Genomic DNA, 15,737 nt, shown 5'->3' on the forward strand with positions numbered 1-15,737 from the left:
GACACGAGGCAATATCAAATGATGACGTTATACACGCTAAATTCTGGGGATTCCCTGTCTACACGTACCCATACATGTACACGTAAGGATGCTTAACCTGTCTGATGTCTCTACAATAATTCAAATTTGCTTGTAACGAGTATTTTCATTGGCTTTAAATTACTTTATCAACCCATAAATTGACATTGATGTTTGTAAGGTCGCTTGTGATTTGCTGAATCAACGGCGAAATAATATCAGAGATAAAAAAGAGTCCAACAATTAATATGGAGTATTAAAGAGATCATTTATAGTAGATGTATTTATAAAGATGAATTTGAATAGATTTGTTTATTAGATGGAGATATAACACAAAATTATATTAAAACATTTTTTATTTAACATTGTTCTAACGATAATTGTGACTCACCAATATGGCTGCCTTTGCGACCTTGTGAGGAAGTTCTGTATTGTGAGCACACTGTAACAAGGCTTGGACGAGTCTCTGATCCTCAGTAGTCCCCTCCATCCCGGTATACTTACTGTCGTATACGTACTGGGCAGGGGCTCCTATGTTACCGAGGACCTGAGGAGTAGAAATAATATACAATGACGTAATACATGATGACCTGATGGGTGGAGGTATGGTTTGATGATTAAATTGACCCTCAAGCATTAGAATGAACTTTAATAAAAATTTCTGAAGACGCAAAATTATAACAATATTCATCAACAGTTTCCCATCCTCGATGCCCAGAAGTAACTATCACTATAGTAATATCCACCTCTGTGCTATGTCATCCTTACTTAGCAAAACTGATGGTTCTCTACATGAAAGAAATTGGTTGATCGAATAACGATACATTGGTAATTTTCGAACGAAGTCCCTGTATGCCAGTGTTTGGTTAGGATTTTTTATTCAGTATTGCTATGACATGTAATAGTCTAGAGATGGATATAACGACAGCGATAGTAGCCACTGGAATATCGAAGATGCGTTCATCTCTGTATGTGAGCATGCCATCCATGAAAACACAAACTCGATCAAAAGAATTAATGTCCACTGCCTAGCATCATAGCTCATAAATTGGTTTCTTTACTTTGATCATGAGGAGAAGTTCATCGATGAGAAGCTGTCTCTCGTCCCGGTCTAAGTTCTCTGATATCCCAGTCACACACGTATTTCCTATGGTTTCGCGTATAAGGTCAAGGGTCTGATATACGACGCCAGAATCCTACAAAACAGACATTTGCATAGGTGAAAATTTAGCGCACTGAAGGATTGATACACATAAAACTTAAAAGTGCGTTATTCAGCTGGTTTAACCTTCTATGACTGCCAACCTTATTTACACTAAACTAACTTAGTTACACTAAGGTAATCAGTAGTGTTGTTTAGAGACGATAAAATCAGAAACTATCAGAACAGCAGAGGATACAAGTTTCTGTTGCAACACATTGTGGCGCTTGTTAACCCCACATCGCCCCCTTTTCTATATGATTTGATTTTAATCCAACTTTAGGCTTGTCTGTATCTTTTATTCATTCATTCAATATGTTGTATCTGCATCAACATATTATTATGTCATTGGCTTATTTTTCCAATGTTATATCAACAACCAAGGTCTTCAATGAGTAATAAATGGTTGATAATAAATAAGTAATAAATAAGATGCCTTAATTTTGGTGTATCATGAGGAAAAGTTCACCTACCAGATATACCGAAGATTCATCTGTAGTCGCTATATTCCTTATCATAATACTCAGAGGAAACCAGCAGTTACCGCTTCTGCGTTCTTTACACATACCCTTTAATCAAAAAAGGTAAAGAAGTTACTTTTTTGTGATCAGACATTTCTTTTTTGTTCCATGGAATTATCTCTTAAATTTGAATAACGCTTTACTTGATGCATCTTTAAAATGGATAATGAAGTCATATATATATTGAAAATGGTATCTACGTTCTCTGAACATTGCTTCTCCTTTATTATTATTTATTTAAATTTCTTGTTTGTACGATGTATGTCATAATACTAACCAACAGGGACATCGCTATATGTGGATTTGCTGCATGACTAAGAGCAAGATCGTATAGAAACATAAACTCTAGCCATTTATTTATGTGACCTGCTTTCATGCCGTTTGTAAACACTCCAATACACGCTTCCGTTCCACATGACAACAGTCCATCGAGAAAGTAGTCCTGCTCTAGCATCTGGGAAAGAAAAGCAACAATAAAGGTATTATGGATTAAGGTATTTATGTATTTCAAAATTCATTAATAATGTTTAAATCTTTTTAAATCGGATCATTCAATAATGCCTGGATTTTTTGGGAAAGTACAGCTCCCAATGCAAAATTCATAACATAATTTATATGTTTCGATATCGAAGGAAACAAAACTAGAATGAACCAAATGTATGAAGTCTTGCAATGAGTTTTAAACAGCTATCTATGTGATAAATTTTATATCCTACGCATATATGGAGATCAGAAAATATTAACAATCATGAATAAATTGGTGAACTCCTGCTCAGTTTCTTCATAATAAATCATTATACGCTATTTAATTATCGATACAACTTTTCCTGTCTAACTTTTCTTCCAATTTCACGTTATTTCGGGATTTAGAGGCATATGACTCAAAATTAATGTACCAATATTTAACACACTGCCATGCCCATTAATATTCGAGATTTTTCTTCTATTTCCAAATCGGGTAAACCATCTCCACGCAAAACTGAATTGGTTTACATTAGCTAAATCCCTTTCTCTTCTCACCTGTTCCTTCCTGTTACAGTAGTTTTCATGGTTCCCATGACAATTCCATACATCAGACATAACCTCCATAAGCTCGTTTGTGTTGGCTTGTCGTAGGACCCAGAGGAAGTCGTGGAACACCTTTGGATAGATTCCGTTGGTATCGTTGTAATTGGTTAGTCTCCGCAGCCACTGGTTGATGTCAGTCTTACTCACACGGATATCGTCTCTATCAACATCAAACTCGTACATAAGACCTGTAGATTTCTTTCCTTTCATTTTTCTGTTCACGTTTCTGTTGGCGAGATTGCTGGTTTCTTGCAAGATAAGATGCTGACTGTAAAAAAAATACATATTCTTTGAACCAACTAGTTTTAGCGCAATCAAATTTCTGTGCAACAGCGATCTTAAAAATGTTATAGATTTAATGAATTCGCACAATCACTATCATTGTTGTATAAACGCTATAGTGTAAACTAGCTGTTTTCGCGGCCATTGTATTTCGCGATTTCCATTTTAAAATAAGTTAACGAAGATAACGATTGGCGGTTAAAAAAATTGAATGAAAATTTCTATCAATATATATAATGTAGATATATATTCACAAAGATACACTTTCTCGAATTCATTTGCATCGCGAAATTCGCGAAAGCAAATCGGACGCGAAAGAAAATACATGAAAAACAATTAACACATTAATATATTAGAGCAAAATTTCCTGTGCGGAAAACGCTAAAATAATATCATTGATAAATATGTACCGTATTTTTACTTTCAATTGTAATTATGTTTATGATTTAACAGTGTCTAAGACATACTTAGACAAAATCCTTTAACAACATATGCCGTATTAGTTACATTCAATCCAAATAAATCCGAAACTATTTTAATAAGTAGGGAACGAAACCACCCAAATCTCCCAATCATTCATATCTTCCAATCCTTCATATGAACCAAGTACCTATTAACAATTTCGACTATCATCAGCATTTCGGTGTCTATTTTTCCGCTAATGTGAGTTGGGCAGATCATGTCAATTAAATAATTTCTAATTAAAGTTTCTCCAAAACTAAACCTTCTGCGATCTTTAAAATTCAAACTTTATAGGAACACTCTACAAACTATTTGTCATTTATAAGGCCCATAATGGAGTATTGAGACACAGTTTGTGGTAACATACCTCATGAAGTAGAGAAAAAACTTGAGAAGCAGCTAGAATAATAACAGGTGCAACAAAATACTGGTTAGTATTGATAAACTGTTCATCGAATCTGTATGGGTCAGCTCATGTGATCGAAGACAAGTTCATAAAATTATACATTTCTAAAAGATGTTCTATCACTATACACCTGGATACCTCTATAGCATGATCCAAGAAACTGTTTCCGAAGGTCATTTATAAATTTGAATATGAAACTAGTCACTCGGACCATACATGTATTACACCTATATTATGCAAAACCACATTCTATCAAAAGTCTGTTCTTCCTTCTGTTATAAAACAATGGAATAGTCTACCGTACAGTGTTCGCTCAAACCCTTCTACTTTACCTTAAAATTATCTTTATCATCAGCAGTCACAGAATACGCCTGCCTATATCAGAACTGGTTCTCGTAAGGATCAAATATACCATGCAAGACTAAGAATGGAGTGTAGTGCTCTAAATAGCTATTTATTTTGCAGAAAAATTATGAACCATCTCCGATATGCATATGTGGTGGAGTCGAAGATAACAAACATTTTTTACTTGAATGTGGTCGATTTGATCAAATAAGACGACGCTACCTTCACTCGTTAGATTTGGACCTTCTTCTTTTCTGAGATGAATTTTTTTACAGCTGATAATGAATCAATATTCTTAGCCGTACAGCACTACATAATTACAACGGGTAGATTTGCTTCTGTTGAATAATTATATGTAAGATATTACACACCACAAATTTCATTCAAGTTTAAACTTTTTATATATTAATTACCATTATTTATTATCAAATTTTAATGCGAGTTAATGAATAATCGTGTAAGAATGGTGTTATAGTGCTCCAAAGATATCATTGCTGTTAATATACATGGTGATAGGTTTACATAAGTGTCTGTGACACTTGTTCCTATTTCCAATTGATTTATATTTGTTGTATAATATATGCATATATCAAAATAAAGAAAGTTTAAACTAAGACATGCCTTATATTCGTCATACATGTAGACACTGTCCCCTCCTCACGTGCAAAAGGCCGGAACTGCTGTTGTTGTAGACATCTCGTTTCCTCCAGTCTGTTATTGTCTCCAATTGAATGTTCACATTTTATTGTGGAATTGAAAGGATAAGTCAACTGTAATGATAGAAAGAGTTTAATGAAAGCAATTTCAGATTATTGGTAATCAAGAAAGAAAAGTATCAATCAACGCTACAAATGTATTACGTTTACAAGAAGGCGTGCATGCTGCTATTCATAGCAAAGCATATAGCATATAGGTGGTTGTCTACCTGAAGGTGTAAATTACTGTCTTTTTTCGTTCTTTCATATTCTGCAAACCATACTTAATTTAGCGGTATTTTTGTTTTAGCGCTTTTTGTGCTGTCTTTGAAACGCTAAATTTTGAACATAAAAGTATATCTGGTATTTGAACCACCTGCGTTCAAATATGACTGCTCTGTTTTATGAATATGAAGTACATAAATATTGTCGCATTTGAATAACCATAGCAAATCCACGTTTTACCGGGCAGCATATTACCATTGTACAATTTATAATAATAACTTACCTCGTCAATTTCACTGAGTAGGTAGCCCCCATACACCCTCTTTATGATGGATAGGAGGTTGTTTTGGTTGTAGCTGTAGTGAGGAACCTGACATCGAGTGATATCCCTTGACGTCAGTACCTTATCTGGAGACTCTATTTTATACTCTGTAGGACAGGAGCCAAACAAATCCTCCTACAACACAAAATGTAACAACATTATAGCTCAATGTCAATAAGTCAATGTGCATTTGAACGACACTCGTGATAAGTGATAAGGAAGAGTAACAAGTGATCAAATTCGGTCGCAATGACCTATTTTTGGTATACGAAGCACCACCTTACCTAGGCATAACCATGTACCGTGACCTATTGTAAACTTGATAAGCTTAACAACGTTTTCATGGTGGGCTACTTTTAAGAAAAATTCCCCCCTTTTGTTGTTTTAACTACCAAATTTTGGTAGTAAACAGCAAACCATTATGCTGTTCTTTGTCCGAAAATTATTGTCACTCAATGAAATGCGACCTAGTGTTCTAATATCAAAACAAATAATGATACGAAATTGATGATTAAGGGAAAACAAAACAAACATGTAACGTAATAGAATTTTTTTTCTGTTAGTTTTTGAAATAGCTATATGTCTGTTACAATGAATGAAACAGTGAAATGTAGTGTGATTATAACAAGGAATGACCTTGTTCTGAATTTAAACTCAAATCTCAATCTCAATGTAATTTACTAAAGGTGTGATGAAATAATAAATGATGAATACTGTTGTTTAGAAAACGTTCATGTAATACTTTGTTATATATGGTTGTAATGTTGTAACATTAAGGCAAATTCTAAAATTTCAAAATATAAAAGAAAACACTCACAGTGATCATTGTGTGTATCTTGTCTCCAGGTTTTTCTGGGGCGAGTTGGATCTGAAGCGCTGACAGAATGCCTCGCTTTATGTTGAGAGCTTCGTTTGTCTCTGTATTTCCAACTACAATGGTGTGAGGTCGAATCTTCCCACGGCCAAACTGGAAGTACAGCTGCTCCCTATACATCAGTAAGATCACACATATCACCTTTATGTCAAAAGGCAAATTTTCTATCCAGATTACAACATCAAAGTGTTTTTCTTACCCCAGACAGAGATATCCATAGTTTTACCAGTGTAAGATTTGTCTATCTCATCCAAGTGGAGAGACAAGCTACACAAGATCTTTGCACGTGCTCACATCGGGTAAAAGAAAACGAATCATTCACCCTCTTTTGGGTAAGACAGATCTCAACCCTCGGGGTAAGATTCTTAAGCTATCACTCGGCAAAGCCTCAAGTTAAACAGCTTAAGAATCCTACCCCTTGGGTTGAGATTCCTCTATCTCAACCAAAAGAGGGTGAAACTTCTATTAATCCATTCCAAAACTATAACATATCAACATATATTACCATTCTGTAAACATCAAAATATTCTCAAGGGTTTAATTTCGCCATTCGTGCGTGTAAATATTTCGCGATATCATTATTTTCGAGATAAACACACTCTTACTCTATTATCCGCCAAATATATCACGCATGGAGGAAGTAAATTAATTCTAAAACGAAAGGATTTTTTCACTTTAACGTTGTTATATTTATCACTTGAACCCTCTGTAGTTTGTAACTTTTTGTAACAGTAAAAGGAATTCTGTAGATCTTTTCGCATATCTCTTTATCTTAATCATTTTCCCAATTGATGTGCTTGCAGAAATAATTATGCATTTATAGGATTCTTTAAAACGTTTTTGACTCATAAAAAAATAATATCCAAACGAATACAAGGCTGGCATTTTGTCACCAGTCGGAAATTAAATTCTTAAGGAATTACTTGGCCGCTGACACAAGACCTTGAAATTGGAGGAAAATTGCATCATTACCAAATATGTTTGAAAACTTAATGAGTATGAGAAAGACGAAATCATTCTTAAAAGAGGTAACTTATAAAATATTGTTATTCAATATAACCAAGATTTCGAAATAAATTAGTAAATTAGACTCATAATGTTTAATATATTCTGGCCAATTTCAACTTTTTATTTACATAAATAATCAGTTGAAACACATTTTTCTATTTTCCCGAAGGGTAGACAATTGTCATAACCCAAACCTAGCTTTAGAAAGTCTATAAAGGATCGTAGAGCAGCCATTTTCATTCCACCATCATTCTAACTCTGAATAACTACACCTTTTTTTAATTATGTATGACTTAAAGCAGACTTGAATATTGGATTACATGAGCCCAAGTGGTCCCCTTTACCTGCGCAGTAAACGTGTAACGTCAGATGACAAAGTTGTATCTTTGATATAAACATCATCTTCTCCAGGTTGTCTGTGGAAAAGCGAACACAATTTCACCTGCAAGCAAAACATATATGGTAGAAGTAAGAAATGTGTTGCGTTTTGCTTGTTGCATGGTCTATTGTTCTCAAACGTATGATGTCATTTTCTGCAAAATTTAGCACTTTCATTCTTTCTTATGACAGAAAATGCATCTTATATTTCAGAACGTCAGCCATGTTTTCTATCTAATCTGTAACATTCATAGAAACAATGTGTAAGTAAATTTACCCCTCTTTTGGTTAATGTAATTTTTTCCTGTAGGTTGGCACCAAGAATACTCACTCTCATGTAGGCTTCACACTTCCTCCTCGCCTCGACCACCACCTCACAGTCCAGTTTGAAGGCAGATTTAGACGCCGTCGTGCCGACAAATGACGTCTCTACAGCGGTACTGTAATGGTACAGGTACTGGTGTTCGCGACGGAACCTTACCTCTGTATACAAAATTAAATTAAGGATGCTGACGTCATAACGAAACCATATGTACTGGTGCCTGCGATACCTGTCAAGATACTGTCAAGATAACGGACACATATCCTAATCTAGATCTGTGTGAAATATGAACGAAAAAAAAAGTGAACCATGGAAAATATTACTCCTAAACCAGACCTTACGAAGAAGAATCGGTTACTTTTTTTGTATTCATGACGTCCACAATACAAATTTGTAAATGCGTGATGATGAAGTAGACCACCCAATAGATAAAGGGGGAAAAGGTCTTTATAGCCAATTGGTCTTTTTTCACAGGTCCAATTGTGTTGAAAATGGCAATTTGGGGCCCTAGCATAGAGGCCTTTTTAGTTTTAACACAGATGATTGCTATACAGATGTGGTCCCTAAATTTTTACAGTGATTTCTTACGTTAATTTAACAAAATTTACATCAGAACACGTGGGGTGATCATAGTTGTCTCAATGATCTAGATCACATATTAGTTCAGTCCGCCGGTAATCCGGAAAATTCAATTCAATACATTACTATTTGGTTTGGAATTATTTTAGTTTTTCAAAATATAACGTATTATAATTGCTGAACAAATATCTTTGGAAACGATGAGATTGTTTACAACTACGTGGCGGTTACGGCAATTTTTCTGTCGAACTCCAAGCGAACATGTCTGTTCCCACTGCATTGTGTTTCCAAAATGGACAAATATATATGCTTATTAAACAGTTGGTAAACAGACACTAATAATGTCATGTTCAAAAAAGCCTTGGTAAGCTGCAGTAGTATGAAACAAATAGAAGAGACTTACCATTCTCGTTACAGTCTGAAGGCCTTGTAATCTGTGCTGTGAATGCTGCCGCTTCTGTAACACAATGTTTTCAGTTACCGCAATCTAATTAAAATTCGATGTTCATTTAACATCGAATTTTAATTAGATTGCAGTTACCGTATAGCCAGATATTTTCGCGATTTCGCTTGACATTGCTATACTCGCAAACATTTGATCCGCAAAATATTGAGAAATGGTTGAACGATACAAACACTTAAATCCATATCGCGAAATTTAAAAACCGCTGAAATTGGATTTTTTTTTTTATCAATTCGCGAAAATTTTGGTCCGCGAAAATAACCGGTTTTACGGTATTATCATACATTCAAACTTGTCTATGAATGACACTCAATGGACATAACATCAATGTCCTTTATAGACAACTGTCCTTTATACAGAGGTCCATTACATTGTTAATTCACCAAATGGTATGAACGAATCTGTCCAGTTGTTCTGTATTTAGAGGTATCCTTTATAGCAGGTTTTAATTATTACACAAGTTTGTAAGTTTCATTGTATTGTGGTTTTAATTGTTGATGTTTTTTATCAAAGCTATAAAACTGAAAAATTGTCAAAAGCATTCTATTTTTCAGATTTCAAATGATCTTATTGTCCAGTATATGCAAGGAATGCCAAAGTTGGGCCGCGGTTTTATCTTCTTACAACGATGAAGTCTCTCAGACGAGGTCTCTTCCACTTTTGTACTCGGTCTCTTAGATTTCGTCACATTCAATTTGCTCCATTCATTTTCTAAACTCATTCATACAACTATATAGAAATTTCAATTTGTGAAAGAGTTTCTCTTGCGCACATACATGCAATATTTTATAGTATTCATGATGTTACCTGCTTGTTAATGTAACATCATAATTTTCAGCAAAATATAGATAAATTTACAAAAATATACTATGACATTCTTCAAAGCATTCTTGTCTTATGTATGTGTCACCTATTTTACATCTGAGGTAGCTACGTCGTCGGTTGTATTTATATAAAGATTAATTATGATTGCATTTCATTAATTCCACATGTTTTAAACCTCAAGTACGTAAAACACACTGAAACATTCTTTTCATGAAAAATAGCATTTACTCACCACAAATTAGAAACAATAACACTAAACAACCCGGCGTCCCCGCCATGTCAGCGGTAACTCCACGTGGATGTGGCTGAAGCCGGTCACAACCTTTCAGCTGGGGCGATACTCAGTTAAGTGGTTTGGGGTTTTCCCTTGTTGACTGAGTCTGTCAACCTTTGGACTAAATACGTACTTTAACAGATGAAGTGGTCCATAATGATTCCGTTTTCTTTATTACAAATGACGCAATTTCGCTGAAATCCTCCGTCATTTCCTCCCCCAATCTCAAACATCAGTGGAACAAGCATATATTACCATATAGCCGGCCTTTTTTCGAAGGGATATTTTTCGCGATTTCACGGGACATTGAACACAGTGACGAAATATTAAGAAGTGGTTTAATCATATACTTTACTAGACCGGTAAATTTTCATTTTCTCAAATTATAAAATCGCGAAATTTTGACTGGCGTAATTAAGCGGCTATACACTATATAGGTATATTTAGTTTATGTCAGGTTGGAACAAAAGGGTGGTGTGTATTGTATAAATTAAATAATGACCAGTTACTTACCATTTTACGTATATTTACTTCAGATTTTCGATTAAGATTTATGTACAAACAACGGGTTGCTTACATGGTGCTAGATAGTTATTTGTTCCGATGTCATACCAGTATCGACATTTGGGTCTAACTTTAAATTGAACGGAGGGGTATATCATACTGCAATTGTTTATTCAATTAATGATTTTTGGAAAAAAAATGTATCGCTAAGTAAGTTTTTGGAAATGTGTAAGTCAATTCATCATTAAAGCATTGACATTCTTTGACTGGGCCTCCCGTGAAGTTGGAGACTGTAGTATTTTCACAAGGAAAAAGTGCTTATTAGAACATTTTATGTGGATTCGATCTATTATATCATTCGAGACTTTTGAATTACAAACCCTCGCCAAATCATTTGAATATTGTGTAATAAGTTGTACTGAAATACTATGATCAATTCATTTTACTTTAAATATTGTTATTGGTAATTCTTTGATTTATCGTGTCGGCCAAACTCTGTAGTAATTATATCTTTTACCGTTGTTCTGTATTAGTGTATACGGGTGTCATGAGAGGGGAGATAACTCGTATGAGCATATAAAAAAGTTTGTTATTACCTCCCTTTATGTGAACTCTCCAGAAGGAGATAGTTTTGTAATGGAATGGAAAATAAATGTGACGCATAACAGATGAAGGAGTTTCTCGTCATTTTTCCCGTCCGAATAAACCCTTACAGCAGCCAAGCGAGTCGCCGACACCGTATAGGTGTCAATTGAGTAGTATTAGGGAGACCGGTCCGACCAGGTGTGACACGTATAGGGATCCTATTAGGACATTGGACAATTAATTCACCACTGACGCTTGAATTCTAAATGCCATCTGTTTATCTTCCGTGTTTTTGTTATTGTTATATAATCCTATGTGTTATGCTTTGTGATGAGGGAGTTAGGGTCTAGAACTCGGACGGCACGGGTCGATTTTCGGATACTCCGGGAATCGCCTACCGACTTCTAGGAAGTTATATTTATAAATTCATATTTGGAAAATTATTTTGCATCTTTGGATTTCGTCCTTTTAATCGAAATATATCACAACGACGTCATCTCCGTTATGAAAGTATGTTGGAGTGGTGGCTCTTTGTTATAATAGAACTATCGCCTTTTGATAGTGTGGTAAATAAGGTCACTGATGCATTGTAGAGAGTATAAAGAAGTATTGTATCCGCCATCCTCGATGGTTCAGGGGTTATACCACTGCTGCCATATCCACCCCTAGAATATGTCATAGAAAACTGAAGGTTCCGTGTCCGACAACAGATCAGTTAGATAGTTCGCTATTTTGATGTACGTATTGCATGCAAGACTTGAATAACGGTACATTGTGGTTGACTGTGTACTATAACATATTCCAGGGGAGGATATAGCGAGAGTAAAAGTAACCCCAGAATATCGAGAATAAATTCCATAGCATAGAGTTCGACTATATTCGACCATTATGCTTATATATTTTTTTCATTGGAATCCAATCCTAAATGAGAAAACAACAAAAAAAAACATTGAAATTACACGTATTAACGGACAGCTTGCCATACATGTTATCTAACATGAAAAGGGGTTAAACATTTCGCTTGCTTTGTACATGTCTTATAATCTACCATTACATATCATTAGCAATGTATGAAGCTGTGTCCTTGGGAGTTGGTTTCAGTCCTATTTAAGCCGACGTAAACAATTTTCTTGTCCATATCCTGTATCATGAATGTAAAGTAGTTGGACTTTGTATCACTTGTACATTTGTATATACGAGCTATATGACTGAATAAAATATGCACACGTAGCTAAGAAATATATAATACATGATAACGTTAACAAATACGGTCACCACGCAATGTACCAATTAATAAGCATATCCAGACCAAAATGATTCAAAAAGAGAGGACGAAAGGGAGAGGGGTGAGGAAAGAAAGGGAGAAATAAAGGACAGGATTGAAAAGTGAAATCCTTTCGAACTGCGTTCCTTACCGTCGTCTGAAAACTCTATAAGTATTCTTTGACACTTGTAACAGGGTGAGAGTAGTGTGCTGCCAGCTTGGTCAGAACCCGCGACCCCGGAGTTACTGGTCCGCAACTCTAAGGACAAAATTCCCCCTAGCGCGAAGCTAGAAGGCGACTATAGAAGACGATTACATAAAGCAATCGCTCGTCAAAAGCAATCAGATTTAACTACTGTACATTTATATTAATATAAGACATTACATAAATGTATAATAGAGAAGAATTACGACAAAGGACACGAGAAATGGAGTATAAAGTTTAAAAAATAATTCAATAAAATAATCATAATCATCCAACTAAATCATAACTTCAAAATTTGAACATAATCACATCTTGTTTGATTTTTGCAAGATAATTGAGTTTTCACACTTCTTGCCGAGCACTCTAACACAAACACAGCACTTCTGGCACTTCGATAGCACAAATTAGTATCTTCTGTTAGACTTGAGGACAATCATACTGGACACTGAACGTCAATATACAATTTACTTTTTGGATTGATGAGTTTGCCGTGAAAGTCACTATTCTACCTCGTAAAAAACGGCCAAATTGTGCATTTCCTGTCCATATACGGGGTCCCCTGATTTCAAGACCTCCATTAATTGGGTAGCATATGGTGTCCATCAAGACGATAAGTCAAATGGCTTAGATAAATAAAGAACTTGAAGTGGTTTAAATCAGTTGCATTATGGTGGCGTTGTGAGCTGAAAGTTTATTCTATTTCGGGAGTATTTAATTTAACCTTGAAGTTTTCGTTATGTTTATAAGAAAAGTATTATGCAATGTCCGAAATATGGCGATCTACCATTGGTAGTCCTTTGTGACCTTGTAGTATCCCTTCTGTTCGTTTCTGTAAGCCATTGGCATGGCGCTGACCTTGAGTGGTGGGAGCTGGTCACTGTCTTTGTAGATGAACTGGACAGTCGGGACATTACAAGTTTTAGCGGAGTCTGATCTTCTCTGAGCTCCACGGATAGGCGGAAGCCGAACACTCTCGATGGCGGTGGTTTCGAGGGACGGCGAAGCTTGTACCTTCTTTGAAGATTCGATTAGTTTAAGAAGTGATCCATATTTCAAGCTTGAAGACTCAGATATCAGAGTGTTTTCGGGTGCTGTTTTCTTTCCGCTGGGTTTGAAGCCTGGTTGTGGAATCCATGATTCTCCTTGTCCTAAAGAATATTTGGAACGCTGAAAATGACAGGGTTCTCTCCCCTTCTTTTCCCGTGTTAAAAACTTTCCCTTGTTTTCAGGTACAGCCTTTAATGGTGGCAGCGCATATTTTGGAGAGCCGTCTTTATTTTCATTTGTGACTTTGATTTTCCTTTTTGAAATGGATTTCTTTCCTTTCTTTGGCTTATCTGTAAAAACAGAAACATTTGAGATTAATGAAAATCGCCCAGAAGCAATTTTAAATGGAAATTCCTTAAAGATGCTCCACCACCGACAGAACATAAATGATGTTCATCATTTGAACAATAATTGGTGTTTAATCATGTATATATCTAATCAACACAAAAAAATGATATAAAATAATTTATTTCGCATCCGCAATCAGTACTTCATTCCATATAGGATATAATGCCACGGATTTTTTTCGGGATGCAATTAATTATCTTTTTATATTTTTAATCTAAAATAAAATTAGAAGCTCAAACATTTCAATTGTAGTAACGGTGTTAAGTTAGTAACTTTTGTATCTGAAGAAGAATACTAAATCGTCTGCTCCTGTTTTTGATAGTGAAAAAATACCATTTGTCAGCGGTGGAGCATCTTTAAAGTCTCATTCATAAGAGTTTCGTCACATCTTTAAGGTTATTTATTTATCTACATGCATTAGCAAGTGTTTATTAAATGGTTTTAACGATTAATTAAATCGAATAGAGAATCGTTACCGTGTCGTGATTGCCCCAAAAAAATCCTAATCTTGATATTTTTTATCTAGTTTTTATCTGATTTTTAACATTGGGGAAAATTATAGAAGTCTTTCAAAAATGTCACCAAGATGTGTTAGCAATGAAATGTTTGATAAGCAGTTTATATTATTACTATTTCACTTAATTGCGTATTTCTCTAATAAATACGACGCGTGTGATCAATTAATTAATGTTCCAACACCTTGAGCACTACCTTTTCCATTTGGCTATTATTTCTTTTTAGTATTTTATTGCATACTCAACACGAAGATGCGTCAACAGAAAGTAGTCGCATACAAATAACCTCAAGTACCGCAACATAAACAAACAAAACGCAGACTCAGTGTAGGATCAAGCAAACATACAAATACTTAGCGAATTTAATTGGTATTTACTTTTTTGTTCCACCTGAAGAGGCATCAAGGCTTCCTTTGGAGACTTCGGGCGGATGTATACATGTTCTGGTTCAGTTTCCGGATTAGGAGATCCCGGAATGGGAGACATGACATGGACAGACCCGAAGTTCCCGTAGTACATCTTTGTTTCACCAATCACCAAACATTTATCATTCATAGTCTTCTTCAGTCTTTCACATTTAGACGACACCTTAAATGACGTCGCACTTTTCGTCTCGTCTTTCTCTTCCTTGTCCATAGTTTATCGCAAAATAGTGAGTTTTAAGTTAAGCAGTGTTGAAAAGCAGCCGACGTTAATGTCTAAAGCGTAGCTATGGAGGGAATTATGGGTATGTCAATTATGTCGTATTATATATTATTACGTCATTATCATTGTGACGTCAACAAATAGTATATCAGAATCACTAAACTGTTGAGGCATGTACCAAAAGGAATTGAACGAAATGATGCCTTTCACATTTTTTTATTAAAAACATCAAAACAAGAATTACCATCTTTATGTAACTGTTACTTTTTACTTACATATTTCTTATCATGATCATGTGCCTGCATTCTCCATGTATAACTTATATTAGGCCTATCAATTGCTTGTGAGGAGGCTTT

The 15,737-nt window shown here is 35.1% G+C and overlaps 1 protein-coding gene and 1 pseudogene across 1 annotated transcript in view; both read right to left on the bottom strand.

Annotated features, from left to right (window-relative positions):
- LOC138325160 (uncharacterized) overlaps nucleotides 1-10,352 on the bottom strand; it is a 36,395-nt gene extending 26,043 nt beyond the window's left edge. Inside the window, exons 1-12 of the mRNA XM_069270634.1 lie at nucleotides 10,227-10,352; nucleotides 9,110-9,163; nucleotides 8,137-8,288; nucleotides 7,772-7,869; nucleotides 6,363-6,531; nucleotides 5,507-5,680; nucleotides 4,925-5,073; nucleotides 2,761-3,076; nucleotides 2,018-2,194; nucleotides 1,693-1,788; nucleotides 1,080-1,214; nucleotides 410-565 (exon numbers count right to left, since the gene is read on the bottom strand). Coding sequence (XP_069126735.1) covers nucleotides 410-565; nucleotides 1,080-1,214; nucleotides 1,693-1,788; nucleotides 2,018-2,194; nucleotides 2,761-3,076; nucleotides 4,925-5,073; nucleotides 5,507-5,680; nucleotides 6,363-6,531; nucleotides 7,772-7,869; nucleotides 8,137-8,288; nucleotides 9,110-9,163; nucleotides 10,227-10,272 — 1,722 coding nt within the window. The 5' untranslated portion in view covers nucleotides 10,273-10,352. The remainder of the gene's footprint in view (nucleotides 1-409; nucleotides 566-1,079; nucleotides 1,215-1,692; nucleotides 1,789-2,017; nucleotides 2,195-2,760; nucleotides 3,077-4,924; nucleotides 5,074-5,506; nucleotides 5,681-6,362; nucleotides 6,532-7,771; nucleotides 7,870-8,136; nucleotides 8,289-9,109; nucleotides 9,164-10,226) is intronic.
- A 2,748-nt stretch (nucleotides 10,353-13,100) lies between these two features.
- Nucleotides 13,101-15,435, bottom strand: LOC138326290 (uncharacterized; annotated as a pseudogene).
- Between the last annotated feature and the right edge of the window lie 302 nt (nucleotides 15,436-15,737).

The sequence above is a fragment of the Argopecten irradians genome, chromosome 6, assembly GCF_041381155.1.
Source record: "Argopecten irradians isolate NY chromosome 6, Ai_NY, whole genome shotgun sequence".
Lineage (NCBI taxonomy): Eukaryota > Metazoa > Mollusca > Bivalvia > Pectinida > Pectinidae > Argopecten > Argopecten irradians.